At 40.1% G+C, this 26,982-nt stretch overlaps 3 protein-coding genes across 5 annotated transcripts; 1 reads left to right on the top strand and 2 right to left on the bottom strand.

The window, feature by feature from the left end:
- Positions 1-2,975: 2,975 nt before the first annotated feature.
- Positions 2,976-15,654, bottom strand: coq8ab (coenzyme Q8A, genome duplicate b). The gene is made up of 15 exons (XM_085142920.1): positions 15,472-15,654; positions 15,015-15,171; positions 13,036-13,320; positions 12,860-12,926; positions 11,665-11,736; positions 10,557-10,682; positions 8,892-8,977; positions 8,669-8,809; positions 8,491-8,572; positions 8,283-8,376; positions 6,399-6,540; positions 6,074-6,181; positions 5,913-5,978; positions 4,621-4,707; positions 2,976-3,742 (listed from the first exon to the last, which is right to left on the bottom strand). The coding sequence occupies exons 2-15, from the start codon at positions 15,147-15,149 to the stop codon at positions 3,449-3,451; spliced, it is 1,785 nt and encodes a 594-aa protein (XP_084999046.1). The 5' UTR covers positions 15,150-15,171; positions 15,472-15,654; the 3' UTR covers positions 2,976-3,448.
- Positions 15,655-16,157: 503 nt separating this feature from the next.
- Positions 16,158-22,231, bottom strand: LOC146496001 (putative deoxyribonuclease TATDN3). Of its 3 annotated transcripts, none has more exons than XM_085142925.1 (10): positions 22,067-22,214; positions 21,950-21,982; positions 21,790-21,863; positions 21,624-21,708; positions 19,797-19,859; positions 19,605-19,714; positions 19,019-19,074; positions 18,818-18,930; positions 18,532-18,612; positions 16,158-18,287 (listed from the first exon to the last, which is right to left on the bottom strand). In XM_085142925.1, exons 1-10 carry the CDS (start codon positions 22,118-22,120, stop codon positions 18,144-18,146), a joined length of 813 nt encoding a protein of 270 aa, XP_084999051.1. In that variant the 5' UTR covers positions 22,121-22,214; the 3' UTR covers positions 16,158-18,143. The 3 variants fall into 3 exon arrangements, 2 of the variants coding, with proteins under 2 accessions (XP_084999051.1, XP_084999052.1); XM_085142926.1 differs by having other exon boundaries at positions 16,185-18,287; positions 18,532-18,609; positions 22,067-22,209; XR_014871114.1 differs by having other exon boundaries at positions 18,153-18,287; positions 18,532-18,609; positions 18,729-18,930; positions 22,067-22,231.
- Positions 22,232-22,339: 108 nt separating this feature from the next.
- fuca2 (alpha-L-fucosidase 2) lies at positions 22,340-26,592 on the top strand. The gene is made up of 7 exons (XM_085142922.1): positions 22,340-22,630; positions 22,896-23,083; positions 23,247-23,586; positions 23,670-23,880; positions 24,544-24,734; positions 24,861-24,966; positions 25,108-26,592. The coding sequence occupies exons 1-7, from the start codon at positions 22,440-22,442 to the stop codon at positions 25,243-25,245; spliced, it is 1,365 nt and encodes a 454-aa protein (XP_084999048.1). The 5' UTR covers positions 22,340-22,439; the 3' UTR covers positions 25,246-26,592.
- Positions 26,593-26,982: the final 390 nt, after the last annotated feature.

Below are 26,982 nucleotides of genomic sequence, written 5' to 3'. Positions count from 1 at the left end.
AGGCCTTGCTTGATTACAAATAAGAAGAAAGCAGCACCTCTGCCTCAGGCTGTAATTTAATAGAGAAATGTTCAAAGCTTGTAACTTTGCCGAGTCTTTAAACAGAAACTTTCCTTCTTATAGATCAAAAGCTTCATTCTCTGTTTTTTAAAATTAGGAAATAAAAGCACAACAAGCTGCGGGAGCTGCTGTGGTTTCTGGTTTTCTTTCATTTGTCTGGGGCTGAGTCCAAATTTAGTTTTGGTTGCTGGTTTAGGTTTAAGCTGTTAAAAAAACAAAAACAAAACCTGCATGAAGAAGAGATATAAATTCAAACTGCAATGGGACTTGGCAAAACAAAGCAACATATCACACAAACAACGTGTTTGTTGAATTGAACTGAAGCCACAGGATAAAAACATGTTTCAAATATTTCCACAGTGAGTCTCGCTGACCCTGCTGGGCTTTTCAACCAATCAGAAGGAAGCTGCGTGGATGGGTCATTGGACAGATCCACTGAGCACAACATCTGTTGCTTGGTAAACAACTACAAAAATGTGCGGTGACAACAAAAGTGAAGCAAAACAATCACCAGCAGGCAAAATCTTTTCTTTCTGTCTCTCTGAGATCATTTTGGGGGAGCACTTGCGTGTCGCTGCCATCGATAATTTCAGCATATAAATGTTTACAAAGAATTTGATAATGTTGATTGAAGTGCACTGGCATTTTAAATTTTTCTTCTGAAAAAAAAACAGCCCGGGCTTAAATCAAGAGATGTCAACCAAAACACCAGGAAAAGAATGTGTGTGGCTCAATTTTGAATACAATTTGGTGCCATTTACAATTAAGAAATACAGATATTTGTTAACTTTAAGAGTAAAGAGAGAAACTATGTTTTTAATATCTATCAACCTAAAAAAATAAACATTTAGTCTGATTTGATGTTACAATTAAAAAAGTGTTTGTGTTTTTATCTGAAGAGTATGTAAAAATCTGGTTTCAACTGTATATTTGATTATGTTGGCTTGATTGATTGTCAGCACAAAGAGGGAGAGAGAGAATGAGGACAGCACAGAGATGGAACAAGAGCAGGTGAGACAGACATGTTAGTCAAATCGTTGTTTACCAAAAGTATCACCGTATCATAGATACTCATGTTTCTCGTATCTAGTGTTTCTTTTTAGGTTTGTTATTTTTCAAATTCTATATTTATTAAGTTATGTAGGCTTGTTTGCACAACAAGGCTAAATAATTATATAAACTTTTCTCAATCTAAATAGTGTAGAATTAAAAAATAAGTGTAGTGCAGGTCTATGATGATTTTGAGTGTTCTGATTCTTGTTCTGTCTTGGTTAAGTCCTAAGTAGTCCTGATTTTGAACTGTTGTAGTCCTGTTTTAATTCCGGATCAGTTCTGGGTCTGGTTGAATTGGGGTTTAGTCCGCGTGTCTTGATACAGCACCGACTTTGTTCTGCCTTGCTGCTTAATTAAAAAACTAGTTTAAGGTGTCCTGCATATGTGATATATATTTTTCCCTATTTGAAGTTTTTTTTAACAAAACTCAAAACAGAGCCCCCATTCCACATGCATACTATCCTTAGGGCTAAGCCCCGGGTGTATCAAATGTCTGCCTCCGCCTCTGGTCTGCAGCCTTAAAGGCTGCATTTTAAGGCCGATTACGTCACAGCGACGCGACGAAGGCTGTCCCAATTCGAAGGCTGCTCGAAATGCGGCCCTCAAATGCGTCCTTCATTTCCCTGAATTTTAAGGACGTGGCGGTGTAGACTTTGTGGCCCAACATATCCCAGAATGCATAGCGCGGCGGTGGGTGTGGATAATTTTGCCGAAAAAAAACGGCGGATGAGGGGCGCCCGAAGAGTAACTTAGTAAACTAAGTACTGAATATTATGTCACTTATTTATGTGCAAATGTTTAATAACGAAGAATATTAAAACATTACTGTTGGCCACATGTCGGCAAAGTTATGTGACATTAGTGACGTTTGTACTAACTTGGTTTTAAAGCCTTTACTTTAAAATATACGCCGTTCAATAGCTGACCTTAATCAGAGAATGATCAAAGCTCATGTAGAAACAAACAAACAAATGGACAAACGATTTTCTCCTTCATTTCTGTCAAACAAAGCTGTATGAAACGTTTCCAGCTGTTAGTATCATGGTTGCTAGGCAACCTGGGCAGCGCAACGGAGGCTAGACGGTCCCATTTCACAAGCCTCGCACTTCCGGCCTTAGCGGTCTTTAAGTACGCGGCCCTTGAGGATCGTTGAGGCTGCGTACTTTAAGGCTGCAGACCCTGAATTGGGATACGGCCAAAGACTAGTGAGCTTCCTGAAAAGCCTGCCTCGGGTATGCTTTTATTTACACCTTACTAGGTGTGACCAATTAGCAACAGCTGAACACACTGAGTAGATTAGGGGCTGCAGAGGAGCGTAACACCATCTCCCTCAAAAGGGTTCCTCTAGGACCCCTAAATTTATTAAGCCAAAGCCAAAACTTGAGCACTTTATCACCTGCTCTGCTAACACAAAACTAAATACTTGCATTTCTTTAGTTGGCATCTTTAAGCATGGATGCCCCTGCATGAGGATTTAAAGTTGCCACACTGAATGCACAAAGAGTAACATGTGACCAACATAAAGGACTACAACAGTCAAACCCAAAAGGATTATTCAACCTGCTACAACACAAAATGAGAGCAACAACACTAAAGGTCACAGCCCAAGACATTTACTTCATGAGGATGTCATATGGTATCCACCACCACTGATACATTAATGGAACTCACATGGTGTACTCTCTATTTCAACTAAAAAACTGCTTACCTGCCTCAGCTATAAGACCATAATGGATTCACTTGGGACAATAATTGGCTTTTGAAGTAACACCCTTTCCGATTGGTAACATTAGCAGTGTCAACACCACCGCTGTGTGACGTTTGAATCGCCTTTCATCACACACGTCTGTCGCTAGAACAGATTTGGTTTGTTTTTTGCAGCATCAGTTTCAATTTATTTCAACTGACAATCCAGGTCAAATGAAGGACACTCCCTCAGATCATACAGGCACATAATTATGAGGTACAAATTTTTTCAAACAATACATACAAAAGAGTTAGCACATTATTAAGGACGGTATAGCAAGAGTTAGTCTGGATTGAGTCCAGGTCAAAGCAAGCAATGAAATGTTAAACATAGATATGAAATTGCTAATAGGTAGAGATTATTCCGATATGCATTTTTTAATTTTTTTTTTTTTTTTTTGGGGATGTACTGTAACAGTTTAGTTTAACAAACAGTAAAAAAAACAAAAAAAAAAACAAATCTAGGTAGTTATTAGTATATCAAGTAACAAAACACTTTCTGGCCCGATGAGCCCAAAAATTTGCAGATAAGAATTGTTCAGCATGACAAAAATTCCTGGTTTCAACACACTTTCTGGAAAAGCAGTCTTCAAAGTGCGGACTTGGGGTCTCCATCTCTCCAGTAGTTTCTGTGGGCCTCCTGGAACATGTCCTTGCATGCGATTTTAGCTTTGAGTTTCGAGCAAATGAGAAAGGAGCCGCCCATTTTTCTGTGGAGGGAGTAGGTTTCCTCTGGCGGTGGCGTGAGACGCTCTTTCAGCATCACTGGGATGAGGTTGTGGATGCGCTCAGTTGTGCTCTGCATTCCAAAGTCAAAGGGCTTTTCTGAGTTGAAGGCCTCCCCGAGGATCATCACCGCATCCACGTGGGCGTTCTCCATCGCCTTAATGCAGAAGACAAGAAAAATGATCAAGAGGCTTTCAAGTAAAAGTCCAGCATGTACAGAAACCTGCTCCTCTGCTTTTAGACGAAGAGATCAATATTAGTTTTATTTGTGTTGAATAGGATGCTGCACCCAGCAGCTTGCAACAGAGACTGGAAACAAGCTGAAATAATCCCCTCCATCAGCACTTCTAAAGCTAACGCTTCATTCATCGTTGGTCACATATTTATTTTGCAGGAGGACATGCAGCCCAAACACAAAGCCAGACTCAATAAATAAAATATTTCCTCTACCACAAGAGCTGCAAATCTGATTAAAGACACACAGGCCTGCTCTCAGCCTCAGGGAATAACTGTGGAGTTATGTGAAGAGAGACTGAACAACACTGGAACACACTAAACCCACACAAGAACTGTAGTAAGACGAGAGAGCAATGTGATCTTCAGGCACCATATAATAAAGAGAACAGAAAAAAAAAGAAATTGTCCACAGTATATACTCCAAGTCATTTTTACTATCATCTCATAACAGTTCCTTTATAATAAAAACCAAGATAGTGAGACTGTTCACAAAATATTAGTGCTGTTGTAGTTCCTGTTGGGTGCCACTAGATGTCGCTAAAGAACACCTAGTAAATACTTTGAGTGACTGAATATTTCAAAACATTTTCAATAAAAATGTGGTGCTTTCAGAAGCTCCTCTCAATCGTACTTGGAACACAGTAAAATTGCTGTTTGAATGCATGAACCTTTCATGTCTTTCACGCTACATTCAAAAATACAACAACAGACAAATCATAAACATAAACTCACAGCCACTGTTGAACTGAATCAGTGTGGTGCGGTTCATTAGTAAAATTTACAATGTCCGTTTCTCACCTTTGACTCGTATCCTGTGAGGAACTTCATTTCTCTGGATTTCAGTAGGACACCTTCTCTGTCCTGATCTGCAGCCGCTTTTATAATCTGAGTGAGAGAAATCGCACCAGACGGTTTCACGTGTCGAAAAGATATTTCTCAACTGAAACTTATTGAAATTCTTGTCTGCACAACAATAAAGCACATCATCTGTCTTAACCTGTGTGGTTAACAGATATTCTCACAGCAAAATGACAAAAACAGAGTAACTTGAACAGGACTGCAGTCCTGTCCCATGATTCAACAGCTTGTAGAACCACCTTTAGCAGCATCAACCTGAAGAACTCATTTTCTGCACGGCTTTATGAGTCTCTCACAACATTGTGGAGGACTTTGGCCCACTCTTCTTTATAGTGTTGCTTCAGTTCAGTTTCTGGGACCACAGCATTTCAATCAGCTTGAGATCTGGACATTGGGCTTTTGCAGCACCTCGATTCTTCTCTTTTTTCAGCCATTTTGTTCTAGACTGGCTGCTGTGCTTTGGATCATCGTACTATTGCATTTAGCTGCAAACCAAACCAAATCATCACCCCTACACCACGGTGTTTCACAGCTGATACGAGGTGTTTGTGCTGATATGCTGTGTTTGGTTTTCTCCAAACATGGAGCTGTGCTTTCGCCTCATTGGTCAAAATGACTTTAACATGTTAACTGAGGTCTGCAGAGTGTGAGATGTAGCTATTGGGTTTTTTGGGTGACTTTACAGGGAAACGCCTAAATGCTCCAGACCAGAAAACTCCAAAAACCTCTGTTCTCTATAGATGTTCATTCAATCAAGCGCATTTCATTAGCAGTCTTGCCTGCTTAATTCTGTCAAACGAAGCAGTGTGCTAAGTTTTTCACATCGTTTTTTCATATTTGTATGTGTGTTTAGTTTCTTGATAGTCTTCATGAACACTATTTTCCAAATACAAAGCAAAATGTTGTAATTACAAGTAATAATCTAAGTGTACTTCATGTGACCAGAATTATCTGGACCTAGAATGGGTTAAGGAGCAGCCAATGTTCAAGAAACTTTGAAAGACTTTCAGAAAACCTCGACAACTACAAGTCTAGACCACTTAAAAAAACATTACACAGCACATTAGAAGAATAATTATAAAGAAATGACATAACATTTGCACATCACTGTTTGAGAACTAGATAAACTAAATTCTCAGGCAGGTGTATGCATCTTTTTGTTTTTAAATTCATGTAGCACAATAGCCAGTGGGGGCAACACAGTGTACAACAACAAAGAGAACACTTCTCACCTCAATGTAGGTATCAGTAAAATGCTTGTTAAATCCTCGAGTAGCTCCAAAATCCAGCAGCGCAACCTGACATGAAGTCATAAAAAACAGAAAACATGCGTCAGTGAAAAGGAGAAAGATTAAATCCACGCGTGTCTCTGGTATAAGTTGGGCAAACTGACCTTATGAGTTTGTGGATCAAAGAAGAAGTTGGACCAGTTCGGATCGGTTTGCATGTATCTGAACTCAAAAAGCTCCCTCAGGCATAAAATAAGGATCTGCTCACAAATCTGGCAGAAGGAGAGACAACTGGAAATGACATGACGTGTTTTTATAAGTGGGTTCTTGATACTTAAATAGTTATCTCTGCTACATGCTGCCATGTCTCAGGGTTGTTGTTTTTTTTTTTTTTAAGGTGACATGTACCTCATCTTGGCAGAGCACAGGTGTTAACTGTACTGTAAGTGGTGTAGAGTTCAGAGCAGAGTGAAGCTCTGTGAAGCATACCTCATTCCTGAGTTCCTGAGGGAGATGTGTGGCCTTGTCCAGGGGGAAACCAGGCACCAGTGTTGTGGTGAGAACCTGCTTATTGCTTAGCTCGTCTATCACATCAGGCACACAGAAGAAGGGGTGATCCTCCAGCAGCTCGCTACCAAACACACAGCAACAAAGTCAGAAGAAGCGTGTAGATAACCCCTATCTGGCCCTTCAGGTGCTCTGTTACAGCACAGTGCAAAAGTCTTGAGCCACCCATTTCTTTATATTTTGCTTCCAAGGGGCCAGATGTTTTTGTCTGGTCTTGAGCAATAATTCTCCGACCTTTCTGAAGGGCTTTCAAAGTATTTTCTTTGGAAAACGTGGAGAACTGAAGCCTCATCAGAAACGATCCCAACAGAAGGGTGGCTGTCAAGAAACCGTTTTTATGGACAGGCTGAGGTACCCACAGTTATACATGAACTGGATTGAAAATTGCTGGTGACAGATCTCATGGAGTGCTGCATTTTAGCCCGTGGAAATTCAGAAAAGTACTGTTGGATGTTGATTTAAATTTTTGCCGTATTGTTGCAATGGCGGACTGTCAAACTGGATTGCCCAATGTGGGATAATATAATAGAATAGAATAGAATTCAACTTTGTTGTCATTGCACATGCACAGGCACAGGGCAACGAAAAAAAATAAAGTTATCTGAATGTGAGCCACCATGCAAGACCGTCTGAAAAAACATCTGATTGGCAGTTGCTTCATTTTTCAGCATGATAAACGTCAAACACACTGCCAGTACAGTAAAAGCACACCTAGACACACACATAATATGAAAGCTTGCCTAAGAGAGTTCAGGCTGTATTGAAGAATAATGATGGCCATAACAAATATGGAATTTCAAGCTTGTGAGATTTTTTATTTTTATGCATTTCCATTTATGTTGGAACGTGTTTCAATAAATACTGCACTCATTCCGTGAGCAAAATGGAAAGAAATGAGGGGTGGGGCTCAAGGCTTTTGCACAGTACTGCATGTTCATGATCTAGTTGCTGTTTGTTGCCAAATGGCTCCTTTATCAAAGCCGCCTGCTGCTGAAAATGTCAAGGGCATGAACCTAAATCAAAAATATCTTTAGGACTCATTGTGACACAACAAGAGCTGTGAAGGTGTTACTATGGGAACTATATGGGAACAGTAATGTTTGTGTATACTGTATATCATTCATTATGCAGCAGCTATTATTGTAAGTTGTTGCCTGGTAGGACTTTCCAGGAAAAACTGGCAGAGACCAAAGGTTAAAATAAGTTTGTATGTTGTTAAACAAAATCAGAGGGTTCAAAACACTACAAAGTATTTTCTTGTGGATAAGAAATACAGTACAGTAGCTAAAATAGCCCAAAATACCAAAAATAGAGGCACCAATGGTGAAACAACCTGAATGTCTGAGGAGGCGGGAACACAACTGAATTCTGGGAAGTTTACGCAAAAGCCACAGACTATATGAGGAATATTTTTTAAAACTCAAAATCTAAAACCTAACAATGCATTTATACACAAACTGCTAAATAATACAAAAATATATATAAAAAAAAAAAATAACACAGATAAAAGGCCACACGCCAGAATGTCAATGATGCAGCAGCTCATCTGACTCACCATGTCATCACAATTCACAGGTGACTGCTCGTAAAATAACAAACGTGATCGTGACCTTGAGCAGTTTTAGTGAAGACCAAGTAGGTGATCACTGTGTTTTACTAAAATCTGAACAGTGTTGTGTGAGAAGTAGCGATTGTGGCTAACTGTAGCTAGATGGAAGTTCTGGTGCAAAGCACGCTTCTAGCAAAGACAAATAAAACATTACCCAAGCTCAGTCAATTTAGTAAGAATAAATGCAAACAACTCACTGAAATTTTCTGGCACAATTTGCTTCCCTTATATAATCACATTCCAGCGCCAACTCTCGACTCATGACCTCAATGAGATGCTCAGGAAATAAACCTGGAAAAAGAGGACAAATTGGGGTGGGGGGGGTTGAAAATCATTGTGGTCGAACTGCAGGTTTACAAAGATCAGACAATAGTAGCTGTTATCCCTAAATGATAAGAAAAATACCTTCAGGCAGTGCGTTGCTTAACCTCAGGGCAGTCATGATATTATTCACGTCACTCTCGATACTCTTTGCTATTCCAGGGTACTGAAGGAAAAGATTTGATTGAGTTATTTTATTCTATTCGCTGACTTATGACCCACTTAACATCTGCATTTATCTCAGCACAAACACTTCTCTCACCTGAATCTTCATGGCTACCTCCCGGCCATCCTTCATCTTTGCTAAATGGACTTGACCAATGGACGCGGCTGCGAATGGCCTCTCCTCGAAGTATTCCAGTTTGTCCCTCCAGTTTGGGCCGAGATCATTGTAAATGACTTTCTGTAGAGAGAAAAAGAAAAAAAAATTAACTGGAGAAATGTAACTTTATTTGTATAGTTTGCCAGCGCCCTCCATACTGTACCATCATCTGCTTAGTAGGCATGAAGTCTGCACTCTGTCGAACACGCTCAAAGATTTTAGCCAGCTGAGGGTTGATAAAGGCGTCATCTGATAAACAAAAACGAAAAGTACAGAGCGAATGAAACACATGATGATGCCTATAGGGTAAGAACCATTAAAAAAAAAAAAAAAAAAAATCCAGGTGTTATTGAAAAGACAGGAGGCAGAGCTGAAATTTAGGATTAAAAAATGCCAGGCTGCCAGGAGGGGGAAAAGAGGAAGATCACAGAGGATTCATCGATGTTGTGAAGGGGGACATGCAGAGAGTTGGTGTCACAAAGGAGGATGACAGGGATAGAGTGAGGTGACCCCTAATGAGAGCAGGTAAATGATGAAGAAGTAGTAAAAACAATCCTCTGGTACTGTACGTTTTCAAGTGTGCAAAACTGAGAGTCTTAATTAAATCCTTGCTTTTAAATGAAAAAATACCTCAAAGCTTAAATTTGGCTAGCTGGTATCATGCAGTGAGTTAGTCTAGAGCTTAAATGGTGCCTTAAAGGAGAGATCAGAATGAACCAAAACAGGGTCCAGACCATAGCAGAGTTAGGTTTAACACTCTATAGGTCCATCACTAAGATCAATCTCTTTCACATAAATTAGCTGTAAAATACATACATTTAAAATATAAATATAACCATTTAATGTAGCTTTACTGTAGTAGAGACAACTGTTTCCCTATAAATTCTTTTATTATCTAATAATATATTCAATATGTAAATAAGTTTACTGTCATGTAGGAAGAAAAACAACAGATCCTCTTGCTGAAAAACTGGAAATAGTTGTTGTTCTGTATTTTTAACGTGAAAACTAATAACACTAATAATCACAAACGGTTTCACTTCTACTCTCCTTGCAGATAAGGATCGTTTGAAAGCTGAAGAGATACTAAACGGACCTTGAAGTGACACCGTTTTGTCAACAGCTTTTTTTTCCCCCCCTCAAGGTCAGTATTAAGATAAAGTAAACGAAGTTAGCAGATGATAACGCTGTGTCACAGCTGGCTACCATGTCAGTTTGGATAAGGGAAAATAAAGCTTCTACAAACATCTTTAAAACAAGTGTTGTTGAACAATCTTGTGGTTTCTTTTAAAAGGTTGCCAAGGATTAATGTTTCAAAAAAATGCTTAGCTGAATGATTTTAGCGCAGGGATCATAGATGACTGCACAGGCCAGAGCTGAAAAACACGACTGCGCTGTAAACATGCTTTTTAAAGCCAACAGTCAGGCTAGACTCTGCCACCTACAATAACTCCACTGGAATTGCACGTATTGTGTACAGCTGGCCCGATGTTTATTTTTGGGGATGACATTTTAAAGTTGGTGAAGTGATCTCGTTTGTTAGCCAGCGAGTCCAAATCAGCATGACAGAGTCTTGTTGACAAGTTGAAGCAGCAGACAGTAGGCATGTTTAGTCTGTGATGGAAGTTGAACCTTTATTTGTACACCGACACATGTGGGTTTCCTGCTTATAATATGCCTCAGCAGCTTGTCCAGACCCTCATGTCCTTGTATCACGTGAGATCAGTTAATACTGTATCACTAAAGATTAACTTCTGCTTGTGTTTACAGTGATTAACACAGCTAAGATTCCATTAAGGTGCATCACTCAGCTGTATGTGTACCTCACCTTGAATACTGAGCATCTGTCCAATTTTTAGAGCAGCACCTCGAACTTTGCAAAGCGTCCGGACAATTCTTTGAGCGTTGGCTTCAGAGAGGAAAGCATTTGAATCCATTATGGCCTTTTTGTTACCTAGAAAACACAAAAACTATTTATAACATGTGCCAAGACAACTCGCAACGTGTCTTCGAAAAATGCATCAATCCACAACAAATCCCACCATTTTTCTTTTATTCATAAATGTGCAAATCTTTGTTATCCTAGCACATTTTGCTTTCTGTCTTAAAGTGTCCCCACTTCCTAGATGTTTAGTGGGGTTCAGGTCAGGTGAGTGTGGAGGAAAGACTAAAAGCTTTAAGATAATCTGCTTGATCGTGCTTTGTGTGTACAGCTCACTGACGCCCAGCTATATTTATAAGAGGTGAAAAATGTCTCCAAGATGATTTGCTTGAACAAGATTCTGATGAGTGGATTGACAAGCTTCAGTGGAAGGTTACATCCAGAGGAAATGTGACCTGCTGCTCAAAGCAAGCAACATAATCAATACCACTAATCTGCTTAAATTCGATTCCTGACCTAGAGCCAATGAAGCATCTACAATATCGCTTTCTAACTTTTAGTCACAACATTAGACATTTTTTAACATCAATTTAAATCCACAGACTTTCCATTTTTATTTCCATGTTTTTGTGAAATGCAGAAGTTTTTTTTTTTGGTACGATCAGGCTTTTTGATGCCAGCGTTTGTAGCGGGATGTTACATAGGTGATTGTTTCTTCTGTACAAAATCTCAGAGCCCCTTATTTACAAACAAAACATTACAATAGTGTCCTGAATTTCCCCTAACATTCAACTAGTCACTGATACTCTGTGCTTGCTTCCACATAAAAAATATTGAACTCCAATATCCAGAATTAGACTACCTGTACATCCTGACGATAACCCGGCAGGTATGTAGTTTACTCACGATTGCTTATCTTAACAGTCTCAGTTAAACAACAGGTCAGCTGTGCAGGTTTAGAGGAGCAGCTATAGCTTTCCTGGCATCATTAGCAAAGCCCAAACATGAGGATCAACCTCAGCAGACTCGTAAAGCAAAACTCTCCTGCTGTCACCTCGTTCTTTGGGTTTTAAACTCTTCTTGACCACTTCTGCGATTGCTCCGATGCCAAGTCCAACTGCCAGACCTGCAAAAGGAAGTGATTTTTTTTTTTTAAAAACCAAACAATTCACTGAATAAACTGCTGCAAAGATGAAGTTAACATTACCAGTGTTGGTAACTGCTTGCAAGAGCAGTGTTGCCCTTACAAACAACCTACCTGCATATGATAACTACTGCATAAAAAAAAAAAGAACGTGATAACAACAATCAGCAACCAGACTTGGGTATAATTTCTTAAAGCAGCACCAAGGAAGGCTCAGGGGCAAATGGAGGCCAAGAATTAGTGAGAGAAACATTTGATACTTCCATGAGAAGGCAGCTGATGGTTGATTGCACGTTTTCCTATTAGCTGGATCCTCAGGCATGTTCCAGTAACGTTTTTTCTGCTACTGATACTCTGTAATTTAAGTCCTGTGAGGGAGCACGTCAGCACTTTCCACAATCTTACCCCACCTCTTGAAAACTGCTGACCAAGGTCATGAGGTCAGACTCTTTCCACTAAATCCTAAATTAAACTTTGATACCCAAACACTTTACAGTATGAGGAATACAAGCAACAGTGGCTATTCTACTTACAAAAAACAGATGTCTGTATAAATGGCATGTTCAGGCTTTGTGAGGGAGTTTTTACTCAAGTGCATTTTGACGTCTCGCTGAGTTAGACTTGGAAGTGCCAGCACTGCCAAAAATAAATTGCAGAACTAGTTTGCAGAACCTCTATCGCAAAAAGTCGTTAGTTACAGACTCCATCCAGGATTATGATTTTTAAAAAGGTCAGATTCTCATTTAATATATAAAAATTAAAGTGAGCTCAACATTAAATTGGTTAACAATTTTATAGATGTTCTCTCACCTTAAAAACAGAATCCCATTAAAGAAGCTGTAACTGATTATTTTAAAACACATTTTTGGGGGAAGTGTGATAGGTTTTCAACACTGCTGCTGCTTCACATTCATGCAGATCACACTTTGACAGCACCTGGCAGCAGCCCAGTATTCCCACACAAGCTGGCGTTGTCCAGTTCTTGCCCAGTGGAGCAACTCAGGGTCAAATGCCTTACTGAGAGGTACACTTTGTTTTGAGATTTACAGACATTTTTTAATCCAGGTTTTAATGTGACAAATACCATGGTAAAGAAATCCCCTACCTCCAAAGTTTACCAGCCTTCCTATCCGTGTGACGGGTACCCTCTTCTCTCGAGCTTTTTCACTAAGCTGAAATCAAAGGGAAAAAAATGTAAACACTTCACTGCAGCTGTGAAATACACACTCGCATTTATCATTAAAACACTCATTTACAGAAAAAAGAGAGAGAAGAAGATACCACTTGCGTATGCTGCTTAAAGTCCCTTTTCTTGTTACTCCTTGCTTTATCGATATCCTCCGATGTCAGCCGCCCCACTGTGGTGTTGTTCTGGTTAAAGAGCCTCGTATGTCCAGAGAACAGCCGACTTGACCAGTCTTTGTAGTACCTAAGACCTTTATCACATCTTCCACTGCAGGTCCTCCGATGCCCATTTGCACTTCCTGTTAAGCTGAAGCAAGCAGCCATAGTGGAGTATCTGTGAAATGTTGTGCCTCTGTAAACGCAGACATCTTTCTGGTTCTCCTAAAAGAACAAAACATGACATTCAGCAACATTTATTTATGCAGATGTTAAGTAAGGATGGGACAAAATGTTTTTTCGCTTTCTCTTGTGATATGTTACCGAACCGCTGGCGCCAAATATCAATATTTTTATTAAAACAAAGATGATAACTAAACTTCAGGGAAGAAGAGAAGACTCTTGCAGCAGAAAAATGGCAAGAAAGCTAACAAATGTGAATTTAAATGTTATAATATTCTTAAATAATAATGACAATACACACAGGCACAGCAATGCTGTTTATAAAAGCATAGTTCCTGCTTTTTACCCTTTTAAGTGGTATTATACTATGGTGATATGATGTTGCAGTGATGTGTTGTAGGGGACCACCTTGCAATATACAAATTTATCAGTTCAGCAGGGTTGCCGTATCATGATATTGTTATTATCGAGGTAAAGGTATTGTGAAAGTACTGTATCATGAGTAGAGATGCTGGGACCAGCCAACAAACTGCAGTCAGGGCATCTCTAATCACGAATAGTGTTCAATGCAATGCAATACAATATAATGTTGTTACAGTGATGCACTGTACTTCTAAAATAGCTGCACTGCTACTTAATTTACAAGTTGTTGATGATGTGTTTAATGGGCACATGGATTAACAAAATTATAAAGATCACAAATAAATAACAAAAGCCGCGATCCACAGATGTGGAGCTTGATACAGGAAACATTTCTACATAAGAAGCCCTATTTGAGCTGTTTTTTGCCAACTATGCAGCAGATTTGTGGAAAAAGCAATATAAAGAGTGGGATAACATGTTACTCGTTACATCAAGTAAATAAGAAAAGAAACAATAACTCATAACGTGTAAAACATTACTTTTGGAGTAATGTGAGTAACCTGTTCCCACCCCTGAGGTTCGCAGGTTTGTAGTATCTACAGCACATAAAACCCTTACAGGAAAACCTGCTAACAAATTAGTTCTGTTAAAGTAGAAAATAAACATTACAGCTGTATTCCTCCTGATGCACAGAGCTCTGTATGTAACTCCTATTAAAGTGGAACAGAAGATGGGCTGGTATTTACAGAAATAGGCCCATGCAGAGGCGTTACTAATGAAAGTGTATTATAATAAATACACTGTAAACTGCTGTTAGATACAACATCAGTGTTTGGTCTCAATTAACAGGTTACAAAAATACAGTAGAAGTTCATGCTGTTGCCTTCAGATCCTTCAGCTTGGTGCAAAAGAAAACCCCTGGTGTAAGGCGTTATAAATACTAAAACCAAGTGTATACAAAGCCAGCTTCTACCTGCTTAGTTCAGAGGCTGTTATTTTAGTCCCAAAAGACTATTATTGATTAATTATTAAATATCCAAAGTACAAATCCTTTAATTTTAACTATGAGCCTTTATTCCCAACAGTGAATAAATAACAGAAGCACTTGGCAGGCTACTATTATTATTTATTTATTTATTTTTAAATACCCCTATCAGGCTTTAGGAAATTTGTATCCTTCACAGCCTGCTTCACAAACCATCCCCTCTCACTTCTGCTTCTGTACTACCTGCCTCCAGAAGCCTCTATCTACTGCTGCTGATGAGGTCATAGTGACCAAAAAGCAAAAACAGAAGATATCTGCGCTGCATGCAATGTGAAACTTGATCCTAGTCTGCAACTGCACAACACCCAAATCACAGCTGACTGCTCACCCTTGCCGTTCCAGTGGTGTGATGAAAGTTTACCAGCCTCTGGTTCCCGGTGACAGTTAGGCCGCCTGGTGGGGCTCTGCGGGCCGCCTGCTTTACCCACTTAAGACTCCTCCAGACTACGGTGTCGCCTGCCATGCTGCAACTGTCGGTTAGAAACCTGCAGGGGAGTAAGGTCTTTAAAACAGGTGTTAGGGTGTCATGCAGAGATGTGTGAAGTGGTGTAGCTCTTCTGGGTGAATATCCGTTTATGTTCTCACACTTGAAGAGTACAAGACCACGTAAAGCACGCTTAAGCAAAACAACAAAATAAACAATGCAAAAGTGTGATATTGACGTTGCTAACAGCCTGGACAAGAAAGGAAAATTTAAAAAAAAAAAAAAAAAAAAAAACACAAAGAGAAGCTTTCAAAGCAAACCCGAGACAAAAGGCATGGACAAAGAAACAACTTCCACTCACCACTAACAAAAACTTCGCAACACACGTCCTCCCCACTCAGTGAGCGTGCACACCAGCAAGCATTGTGCTACTGTAACATGAGCCACGTTCACCTTGATTTAACTCGACACAATTCCCTTAAAAACCTCCAGCGGGACGAAGGAAAAAGGCGGGCGACGCGCTGGAGTACGTGCCGATTCTGGCCGAGGCTCCCTCGGAAGAAGTTTAACAAACACAGGCCAATGAGGCAACTTCAGCCGCGGGGTCCAGACATCAACATACACCCTTACTGGCTGGACAAACTGTCAGTCGCCCCTCACACGTCAGCACGCGACCGATTGGCGTATCCTCCAATGGGGCGGTGCGAGATGTGAACACGTGAGGCGTTCACAAGCAACTAGCAAGAAAGAAAAGAAAAAAGGACACATGGGGGAGAAGGCTTTCTGCCAGACCATGTGCTGGACATGCGCTCTCTAACGTTCGATGTAAGGTTACTATGGCCACGAGAAGTAGTACAACGCTCAAAGTAAATGGTTATTTATTTATTTAGATAAGGTAGATCCGTATTTGCCCCAAAGGTGTACCAGAGGCTACTCAGAAATTTTCACAATTTACAACAACAACAGCAATAGTAGTAGTAGTACAACAGAGCAAAATAATAGACAATGTGCTACTGTAATACTAGATATATTTATACATTTATTTATTTATTTTTAAAACCAAATTAATAAACACAATATTTAAAGGTTATTTCTCGATTTTTATTTTTATTTCATTTTAGCTAGTTTTTCAAGTTCACAAAATTGTTTCAGTTAGTTTTCTTTTTTCTAAAGGTCAATTTTTTTAATTAGCCAGCTTACACTTTTGTTTTCCAGGTCTAGGTTTATTTTTTTGTTTAGTTTTAGTTAACTCTGATAACCTTGCTTACAAGCAGGGGTGTGTCTAGAAGGTGGGGGTGGGGGTGATTGTAGATCACGTAGTGGTTTACACATTCGTCTAACAAGTGAAATACTTCCAGTTCAATAACAAGAATACACATAACTCACTTTGGAGTTGCTATAGGAAGAGGATGCAGCGGGAAATACAGCCAGATCAAACATGCAGAGCAATCCGTTGTGGTGCCACTTGGGGAAAAGGGAGTAGCTTAAAGCAGCTTTTATTATTAATCAAGCTACTGAGCATTAGATAAGCAATTACAAGTAGTAGCATTCCTGACATTAAAGAAATATACATATAAACAAGTCAATAATTATGATACAATAACATCATGCTTGGTTATATGATTCTGAAAAGTTTCATCCCACATGATGAGTACATTTACTGTAGATGCTTTAAATATATTTTAAATATACAACCTGTCAGCAGTTAAGGTATAAATGCCTTTTCTACTTTCCCAAAATAAGTGTCTTGAAATTCTTGTCCAACACTACTTTTTACCACAAAAATCTGTGATAGGACACATGATATGCACGCCTGAAATTGTATTTCAGAACACAGGGGAACACAATGCACATCTGCCTCTGTGCTTCGTGGTCCCCCGTGACCCCCCCCCCCCCCTTTTTTTTTTAAATCTGGAAATGCCTCTAATTTCAACATAGACAAAAGGAATGTTTTTTTATATCATTTAATCATGATGCAATACAATGTTTTCTTAAAGTTTGATAGAAGGTAAAGAAACTTTACTTGAAAGGTATTCAGTTTCATTTTAGAGTAACTCAGAATCTGCCAGTCTGAGATCAGCATATCTACAATATACTGTGGGTAAAAGCATTTAAAAGTTTATGAATAAGCAATAATATTTTTAGAATGTATTCTCTGGCAGACAAAACGAACCTGTGCAGTAATCTGAGAACTGCTTGGCTGGATTACATTCGGCTCTTTTAGTCTTTAAGACTGTAGCAGCTGCGTTCTGGATAAGTTGAAGCTTTTTTTTATCACTGTCTTAGAAAGACTGGACAAAAGTCCATTACAGAGGTATAATCTGCTAGAGATAGCCCTGAACTAGTTTCTCCAGATGGCATGTCAGTACAACTCAGCTGAATCTTATCTATCTCACAACTCAAACAAATCAAATCAATTCACTGATTTCCTAAATCTAAGATGTGCAAACACAAAAGCAGCAGACATAATTCTATTATTTAGTCTGAAAGCAGAATTGATTACAGTCTTGTGGTATTACACTAGCTTAGTGTACCACTAGTGTAAACTGACCACTGAGTTCAATTTGTTCTTTTGTAAAAAAAACAAGAATGAAATTTAGTTTCATAAGTGGTTTAAAAAAAAAACAACTTCAGAGCTCAAAAGTGAAAATGCTGAAAATTATGAGGTGCACATGAAGGCAACACTACCCCCATGCAGCTGTGAAGTTTGCCATCAGAGTGTGGTAGCATCAGCTGTCATGAAGCTAACAATGAATTGCCTTTTAATTTGAAAAAGTGATCAAGGAAATAACTGCTACTGCTCTGCTTGTGCTAGGATATAAAACTGGCATGCAGGATGTCAGTGGCAGGAATTTCAGATGTGTCAAATGCACAAAAAAAAGCACAACTTGGATGCGAGTTTGTAAACTCGTCTTTATTTTCTCATGTTTTTGTTTTGCTTTTTACACCGTAGGGCATTTTGTTTCCATCATATATATAATTTTTCCTTGGCAAATCCTTTTTTGATAGATAAAATATTCTTTGTGCTCTCCGTCAAGGTCTGATGGCAGCCTTCAGCTTCGGAAAGAGTTGGAGAGCGTTTTGTGTCGTCACCTCCATCACCTTCTCCAGCGACACCCCTTTGATCTTACTGATGTACTCGGCAGACACACAGATGTTTTTTGGCTCATTTCTCACCTGCAGTCAGGACAAGGGACAATCGTTGTATTGATTCTTATAGTTATCATATTATCAACTATATTAATTACAACAAACTAGTTGTAACTAGTGGGACTAATAAAGGTATCTTATCTATCTTATCTTATCTATCTTATCTAGAAACTAGAACATTTATTATACAATTTTCTTTGTAATACATAAAGAAAATATTAAATTACTCCTCTCAAACAAAGATAATATAAGAAATTTTTAAATACTCAACCTGTTTTTCTGGGCCGAGAGCTGGAGAATCAGTTTCTAGACAGATGTTCTCTAACGGCAGCTGTTTCACAAGTTTCTGCTTCTTGGTGGAAAATACACACACAGATCACCATAAATCATTAATGCTCAATGTGATAAAGTCAACCAATGAAAACAAAGTCAACATGCCAGTGCTGTGTGGGGAGTGTAAATACTCACATACAACTGTTACCTGTGTCAATTAAATAAACTAGTTTGGTCTGTTTACACACGAATGACAGATAAGCTGACTGCATGCTCGGCTGTACCTGCTCACTCCTTATTATGGATGGAGGGATAGAAAAGAAATAGCCGGCCTTCACTCCCTCCATAGCAACAGACGGTTTCCCATCAAAAGCATGAAGAAGGACTTTTCTGACACCTAGTGGCAATACAAAGGAACTGCAGTTTATTTGTCAAGCACTCAAGAAAACTGTTAACTCACAGACAGAATAAACTTAGGTGTTCACCTTGCTCCTTCAGGAGCTGGATGGTGGGTCTTCCTGCAGACCTTGAATGAACATTTCTAAAGCCAAAAATTAAAAAAACAAATGAACAAACACAATGTATTATAGAAGGATTCTGTAAATACTGTGGCGGTCATTGTCTCATAAACCTTTGATCGCTTTAATTTCTGCAAATGTAAATGTTTGTTTTCTTATGGAGTTCTTCTCTGTCTTATTTAGGTTTTTACACTTTAATTGTAGTTTACACATTTGCCGAATGTATGGATCGTCCCTGTTTTGATACCAGGAGGAGACACAGATCCATTTAGGGTTGTGTTGCGAAGGGAATCTGGCATTAATATTTACCAAATCAAATATGCAAAGCTGTCTACTGTGCAGACCCTTTCTGAATAAGGGAGTGGCTAAAAGACTCTTCTTCTATTAAAAACAAAACAAAACAAAAAACCCAACCCAAAAACAATACACATTAATATTTGTACTGTATATATTGCTACACCTCCCAGGAAAGCTCTTAATTCGTCTTTGCTTAAAAAATGCTAAAAAATGTACCACATGAATTTCAGAGAATAGCCTTAATAATAAGACTCACAGAGGGAGGTCCAGCTCCTTGGCTATCTGTGCTTGACGAATCAGGACCAGCCTTTGATTCTCCTTATCGGTGTCGCTTCTGACATATCGGGGTGTAAAATCCAAACCAACCTACAACGGCAAACAAGCTGTATTATCATTGTAGTTAATAAAGAAAACCAATGAAGGTGAATCAAAGATGGTCAATCTTTACCTCCCCAATGGCAACAAGTTGGTCTTTGTATTTCTCTATGATAGGCAAAGCAGCATCCAGATCCTGTAAAACACACAGAACACACTCCTGAATCTAACTGCATAAACCAGAAATAATTCATCCAATTTTTTAAATTTACAAGCAGTAAAAATTACAATGTTTTTACTGTTTTCTGAGAAAACTACAGCTGTGGTGGAGGAAGAGAAACACAGACAAATTAACTGTCTATCCATTCTTGTATGACAGTCGTACTTACAATCTGCAGTTCTTAGTGGTGCGAGACTTTAATGAGCCTATTAGTCATTGTGGGCGATCATGGCTCAAGAGTTGGGAGTTTGCCTTGTAATTGGAAGGTTGCCGGTTCGAGCCCCGGCTTGGACAGTCTCGGTCGTTGTGTCCTTGGGCAAGACACTTCACCCGTTGCCTACTTGTGGTGGTCAGAGGTCCCGGTGGCGCCAGTGTCCGGCAGCCTCGCCTCTGTCAGTGCGCCCCAGGGTGGCTGTGGCTACAATGTAGCTTGCCATCACCAGTGTGTGTGAATGGGTGGATTAGGGACTAGTGCAAAATTGCAGAAAGAATGAATCATCCACACTATTTCAGGAAAGAAGCGCTGCTGTTTTTTTCCACCACTGAGTACCACAATAGATTTTTTTAAGATCAGACTGAAGCACTAATAATGAGACACACTGGTGACCTGTCAGAGTGTACCCCATCTTTCTCCCTAAATAGCTGGAATACAGTCCAGCACATCGTGACCCTCAATTTGATAAGCAGATGAAGATGGGTGGCTAGATGGATGTTATATTTTCATAAAGCCACAATACAACAATACTTGTTTACGCTCTACATGGCTGTTCGGATCAGCTGGCTGTTGTGTTTGCGGCCTTCTGGTGAATAAAGAAATATGAGCCATCTTTCTCATCCCCCATTAGTACTCTTGCTGCAGTGTTTTGTATCAAATGAAGGCTTTTCAGAGAAGTTCAAAAACAGCCTGATAATAACTCACAATAGTTCACCCTTGCAGTAATAAAATCATGAACTATTTTTTCAGCATCACTCTGAGACAGGATGTTCCTACTTTTAGACACTACACAGATAAAAGGGAACAATCTTACATATTTGTAAGGCACTTCAAGATTCCTCGTAGTGCTACTGGAGGCCAAAGTAATTCTATCCATACTAGGAATTTGGTTAGACCCCATGTTTCTCTGATTTTTACAGCTGAATATAATAACCTCAGTTTTATCTGAATTTAGAAGCAGGATATTAGAGCTCATTCAGGCCTTTATGTCTTGAAATCATTCCTGTAGTTTAACTAATTAATTTTTGTCATCTGGCTTCATAGATAAATATAGCAGGGTATCAGCTACAAAATAATGAAAATGCATGCAGTGTTTTCTAATATAACTGCCTAAGTGAAGCATTTACAATGTAAGAAGTATTGGTCCCAGCACAGGACTCTGTGGAACTCCATGACTAACGTTTGCGTGTAAAGAATCCCTGTTTACATGAACAAACAGATACAATTCAAACTTGGGCAGTGTATTTCCTTTAATGGCCACAGCTGTATTCTTATCTCTGAAGTAAAATGTTTCGATCAGTGGTACTGAATGCTGCACTGAGTACCAGGACAAGCACAAGGACTGGGTCCACTCTCAGAGGCCATGAGAAGGTCATTCGTAACCTTCACTGGTGTTGTTTCTATGATATGATGCAGTATAAATTCTCAAATCCAAGGAGATTTCTGTTTTCAGGAGGCAGTTGTGACACCACTAGGTTATGTTAACAGCATGGGTGGAAAAAGATTTTAAAGTGCAGCAATCCTACCTGAAGGCAAGCACCCCTCTGCTGCTCGGGGGATACTTCTTGAACAGGGTGAACTCCTAAGCAGGGGAAAATGAAACCTGGAAACCTGGAGAAAATTACAGCAGGAAATTACAAAACCGCGACCTACACAGTACAGATACATCATCATTTGAACAGTGCTGGGTACCTCTGTGACAACTCTATAATCTTCTCAAATTCCCTTGAATGCTCGGCCACAGCTAATAACGCCAACAAGCCAGCCTGGACAAGAGTAAAAACAACCAGAAATTATCTTTCAAACAACAAATATCTGACTAACTTTCAGCTTTTACTCACTAAGATCTCACCTTTTTTGAATTTTCGATCACCTCTTCTACATCCTGGCGAAAAAAACGTGAAAGGTTAAATTAAGGTTGCTAAAGATAAGAAAAATGAATTTTCAGTCCGTAAACAAGCGTTAATACCTTGTCAAAATCCCCCGCAGAGATGTGACAGTGGCAGTCAACGTAGCCGTGCATGTGGACGTTGTTTAGCTCTCAAAATCAAAACAAACCCGCTTCCTCCAATAAAATCCGACTGCGCATGTGCACGTGTGGGCTCGTCGGTGCGCGAGATCGATGACACTACGCAGCTCGAGAGGGCGGTGCTCTCTTAGAAATTATTGGTTGAACTATGGCGGGAAGTAAACGGAAAGAAATCAAACGTACCTGGTTCTTCAAGGTAAACCAGCCGTTTTCACTTCCTTGTTTTTTCTCTCCTGCCAGTGTTAGTTCCGCAACTTTATTCACAGTCATATGACGTCTAAAGAGTGAAGTCGGATCTGTGTGCGGCACTGAAATGGGAGCTTTAGCAGTCTTTCCTTTGCTTTTATTGATCCTGCAGATCGGGGCCAATAATGCCAAATACGAACCCAACTGGAAGTCCATCGACTCCAGACCGCTGCCAGAATGGTATGACCAGGCAAAGTTCGGCATCTTCATACACTGGGGTGTCTTTTCTGTCCCGAGCTTTGGCAGCGAATGGTTCTGGTGAGTTCTTCTTTTGACATTACCAGATCATTTAAACTTTTGCAGACAATCAGTGAGGGCAAGAGGGTCTGTGAAATCTAGGGAACAACTCATTCATTGGAAATTCTGACTTCGGACTTATCCAGGAACCCGCCATCTATCCTGTCCAAAATTGCAGATCTCATATGTTTTACATCATGGCAACAGTGGCCGTACAGATTAAACGTTTTACAGTTTTACAAGTTTTTACAGTGATGACACAATTTGCATTTTATTTGTTACACAGGTGGTACTGGCAAAAGCAAAAGCAAAAGCCATATGTGGACTTCATGCAGAGGAATTATCCTCCAGACTTCAAGTATCAGGACTTTGCACCGCTGTTCACTGCCGAGTTCTTTGATGCCAAAGAATGGACCGACATCTTCGCCTCATCGGGAGCAAAATACATCGTTCTGACCACAAAACACCATGAAGGTACACCACATTTCTGTGCATCGTTGTGTTTATATATACCAGCTACAGTGTTCTTTTTTTTTTTTTTCTGAAGAAGTAGTCTGATGTCAGGATTGGTGTCAGCGATGCATGGCTGTCCTTCAACCACACAAGAGATGTTCTGTTTTGTTGGTGTATTTCTCAGGTTTTACACTCTGGGGCTCAAAGAACTCCTGGAACTGGAATGCGGTGGATATTGGACCAAAGAGAGACCTGGTGGATGAAGTGGTGACAGCTCTTCGCAATAACGGTGACATTCGTGTAGGGTTGTATCACTCCCTCTTCGAATGGTTTAACCCGCTCTTTGAGCTGGACGCTGCCAATGTCTTCACTACAAACTACTTTCCCACCAGTAAAACTCTGCCTGAGCTTTACGAGCTTGTTGTCAAGTACAAACCAGAGGTGCTGTGGTCTGATGGAGATGGAGACGCGCCTGACAAGTACTGGAATAGCACTGGTTTCTTAGCTTGGCTCTATAATGACAGGTAAACTTGCAAAATGTGCATTATTTTTAGCTTTTTTCCCATCATGGATATAAAAACTGAGCTGACTGAAATCTTCTCAACAGTCCAGTACGTGACACGGTGGTGACGAATGATCGGTGGGGCTATGGCTCCATCTGCACGCACGGTGGATATTACACCTGTTCTGATCGCTACCAGCCAGGACACCTGCTCAAGCATAAATGGGAAAACTGCATGACCATTGACAAAAAGTCCTGGGGTTACAGACGTAACGCTCCTCTCAGCGATTACCTCACCATCGATCAGCTTGTGTCGGTGAGAGCTGAAAATCGTATTCACCTCTAAACTAAAACAGATCCACTGTGATTAAATGAGTCATTGGGAAATTTAGCTAATGCTTCTTTACTCTTTTCAACACATTCCCTACAACTTTGCAATTTTAAATTGTATCTTTAGGCATTTTGTTACTAGCAGCCATCACTTACAAAAAACATACCATGAATACACTTAAAAATGTAAACCCACGAGAGTTAAATCAACACGTTAAAAAGATGCAAAAATGCAAGACTCGTCTGTGTAATTTACAAAAACTCACATGAGTGAGTGGCATTAAAGAGGAAAGAAAATGGGATAGAGATAATATATGGGAGTTCAACCTGAGTCAGCGGCACTAGAGAATTAAGTTAGAAACTATAGCCCGAGGGTCGCTCTGCAAGCCAAAGTGAGCTGAGCAGTGATGCCATTCTGTGGTTAAAATGTTAGGATTCTCCTCTGTTTTACTTTAAAACACGCCTCCAGACCCAGACAAGGGAGCGGTCACGTTAGACTGAAGTTTGTTTGGCTCGAGGGTCAAAGATGGAAACGCTAATCTGGAGCCCTTCTTGTGGCTTTGCTTGTTCATGTTTATGTGTCAAAATTCGCTTGTAATAATTTCCAGACATGTCCACTTTAATGTGTGTCCATGTGTGTGTGTTTCAGACACTGGTGGAGACTGTGTCCTGTGGAGGAAACCTGCTGATGAATATCGGCCCCACACACGATGGAAGAATCGCTCCGATCTTTGAGGAGCGTCTGAGGCAGATTGGTCAGTGGCTGAAGGTCAATGGGGAGGCCATCTATAACACGACAGCATGGCGAGCTCAGAATGACAGCCTCACTCCAGATCTGTGGTGGGTCCACAACTTTTTTTTATGAGGCTACATTGATATTTATCTATAGAAAGACATAGAAAGTTATAGAAAAAAATATATAGATAGATAAAATCAGAGGTAATTAATGGGTCTGATCTTCAACAGGTACACGTTCAGACCCCAGGAAAAAAACATCTTTTCCATCTTACTCAAGTGGCCAAATAATGGATCAGTGATTCTGAATGAGCCAGTGGTTACTGGGCAAACTCAGGTAAGACTGACTCAATACCTAATAATGTTGCGATGCCAGCTTCTTATATTTAAACTGGTATTAGTGTACATGGCAATAAAATGCAGAACCTTGTGTGAGATCTGAACTTTATTCATAACTTCCTTTTGTTTAACAAAAAAGGTGGTGCTTCTTGGCTATGGCCCTCTGAAGTGGGAGCCTGTAAAGCCCAGTGGGCTGCAGGTTAACCTGCCTCAGCTCTCCTTTAGCCAGATGCCATGCCAGTGGGCCTGGACACTGAAGCTGACTGGTGCCACTTAAAGGAAAATCACATCACTTGAAGAGGAACTGATGGAGCAGGAAGGAAGGATTATACTTGCAAAAGTATTCGGCCCCCTTGAACTTTTCCACATTTTGTCACATTACAGCCACAAACATGAATCAATTTTATTGGAATTCCACGTGAAAGACCAACACAAAGTGGCGTACATGTGAGACGTGGAACGAAAATCATACATGATTCCAAACATTTTTTACAAATAAATAACTGAAAAGTGGGGTGTGCGTAATTATTCACCCCCCCTGAGTCAATACTTTGTAGAACCACCTTTTGCTGCAATTACAGCTGCCAGTCTTTTAGGGCAGCGGTCCCCAACCCCCGGGCCTCAAACCGGTACCGGTCCGTGAGTCGTTTGGTACCGGTTGAGGCTCAGGTGTGAAATGTATGGTTTTCAGGGTGTTAATCGGTTTTCAGCGTTATTTTGTTATCGTTTTTATCATTAACTCGGTTTTCCTGGGTCTTTTCACGTGTGTTATGAATAAATCTTCTTTTTTTCGGCACCAGTACTAGTTTTATTTTGTTTTATTTTTCCACGACACCTTAAAGGCTGGTCCGTAAAAAATATTGTCGGGCATAAACCGGTCTGTGGCGCAAAAAAGGTTGGGGACTACTATTTTAGGGTATGTCTCTACCAGCTTTGCACATCTAGAGACTGAAATCTTTGCCCATTCTTCTTTGCAAACAGCTCCAGCTCAATCAGATTAGATGGACAGCGTTTGTGAACAGCAGTTTTCAGATCTTGCCACAGATTGTCTCGAAACACCCCTGGCTCTGAAATGTGCAATCATCTTTGTAATACTGGGGCTATGCCCTGCAGCTCCAGTGTAACATCCCTCTTCATGTAACTGCTGACCGACTGTTGCTGCAGGGTGAGATGATGCCCTGCACTGACATCCTCAGTAGCCCGAGGAAGAGTTCCTCCTCTGTTTATGTCGTACAAATCGCACTAATGCACAAGCATCGGAGTCAACAAATGTGTGGTGTTGACCACAGTTTCCAATTCCATTTAATAAACTTTTCCCTATCTGTAAATGCCAATATTGCTTTACTCATTGTTCCTAATGAATCCCTTTTCACTTGTAACGCTATCTTGATAGACTTTCAGCTGGGCTTGCTTGACATTTTTACACAGAACACCATGGTTTTCCTTTAGTTTCTCACCCAGAAACCCAGGCCACTTTCTGTAATTTTGGGACCAGTGACATTAAACACTGTAAAATTGCTCCTTTTCTTTGAGATGTGCTTTGTGGGAAGTTTGATAAGCTTGTTGCACTGATCGGTTTGATTCATTTTTAATAAATGTTTCAATAAAATCAACCTTTATTACACTGACTTGTTCTCATTTGTTGCCTCCCTTTGGCGCCCCCTTGTGTCAACATGTGTAACGCCCTAGCCGCCTGGGACATTTTAAGCAGTCTGACGGTGCAAAACGGATCTATGCACCCCCGCTGTGCACAGATGACCCGGGAAAACAACACATCCTCTTCTGGCTCTGAAAAATGCAGCAGCAGTGAAGTTATTTTCATGTTGCACACTGACCGGTAAGCCTCTGCAAAATTTCTTTCAAAGCTGGTGTTTGCTCTTTTTCTGCACTGAAACCACAGCAGCTGCAGGAGTATTTGTCAACTGAGATAGAGAGTCCGGTGCAGGGCAGATCTCACTGTTGTGTCTGCTCTCTGTTGCACGCCTTTAAGGTGGGAGGTTCCTGTTCTGCAAAT

Source organism: Neolamprologus multifasciatus, chromosome 19, assembly GCF_963576455.1.
Source record: "Neolamprologus multifasciatus chromosome 19, fNeoMul1.2, whole genome shotgun sequence".
NCBI lineage: Eukaryota > Metazoa > Chordata > Actinopteri > Cichliformes > Cichlidae > Neolamprologus > Neolamprologus multifasciatus.
This window is presented reverse-complemented; position numbering and strand designations above follow the sequence as displayed.

What these genes read in the sequence shown, in the direction of transcription:
- fuca2 (XM_085142922.1), top strand. Translation starts at nt 22,440, where the DNA reads ATGGGAGCTTTAGCAGTCTTTCCTTTGCTTTTATTGATCCTGCAGATC. An exon ending in GCTTGGCTCTATAATGACAG is followed by an intron (nt 23,587 to 23,669) that starts GTAAACTTGCAA and finishes TCTTCTCAACAG; the next exon opens with TCCAGTACGTGACACGGTGG. An exon ending in TGGTTACTGGGCAAACTCAG is followed by an intron (nt 24,967 to 25,107) that starts GTAAGACTGACT and finishes TTAACAAAAAAG; the next exon opens with GTGGTGCTTCTTGGCTATGG.
- LOC146496001 (XM_085142925.1), bottom strand. Translation starts at nt 22,120, where the DNA reads ATGCACGGCTACGTTGACTGCCACTGTCACATCTCTGCGGGGGATTTT. An exon ending in AAGGAGCTGGACCTCCCTCT is followed by an intron (nt 19,075 to 19,604) that starts GTGAGTCTTATT and finishes TTTTGGCTTTAG; the next exon opens with AAATGTTCATTCAAGGTCTG. An exon ending in CTCTCGGCCCAGAAAAACAG is followed by an intron (nt 18,288 to 18,531) that starts GTTGAGTATTTA and finishes TCCTGACTGCAG; the next exon opens with GTGAGAAATGAGCCAAAAAA.
- coq8ab (XM_085142920.1), bottom strand. Translation starts at nt 15,149, where the DNA reads ATGGCAGGCGACACCGTAGTCTGGAGGAGTCTTAAGTGGGTAAAGCAG. An exon ending in ACAGATGCTCAGTATTCAAG is followed by an intron (nt 8,978 to 10,556) that starts GTGAGGTACACA and finishes TTTGTTTATCAG; the next exon opens with ATGACGCCTTTATCAACCCT. An exon ending in AAGCAACGCACTGCCTGAAG is followed by an intron (nt 8,377 to 8,490) that starts GTATTTTTCTTA and finishes CTCTTTTTCCAG; the next exon opens with GTTTATTTCCTGAGCATCTC.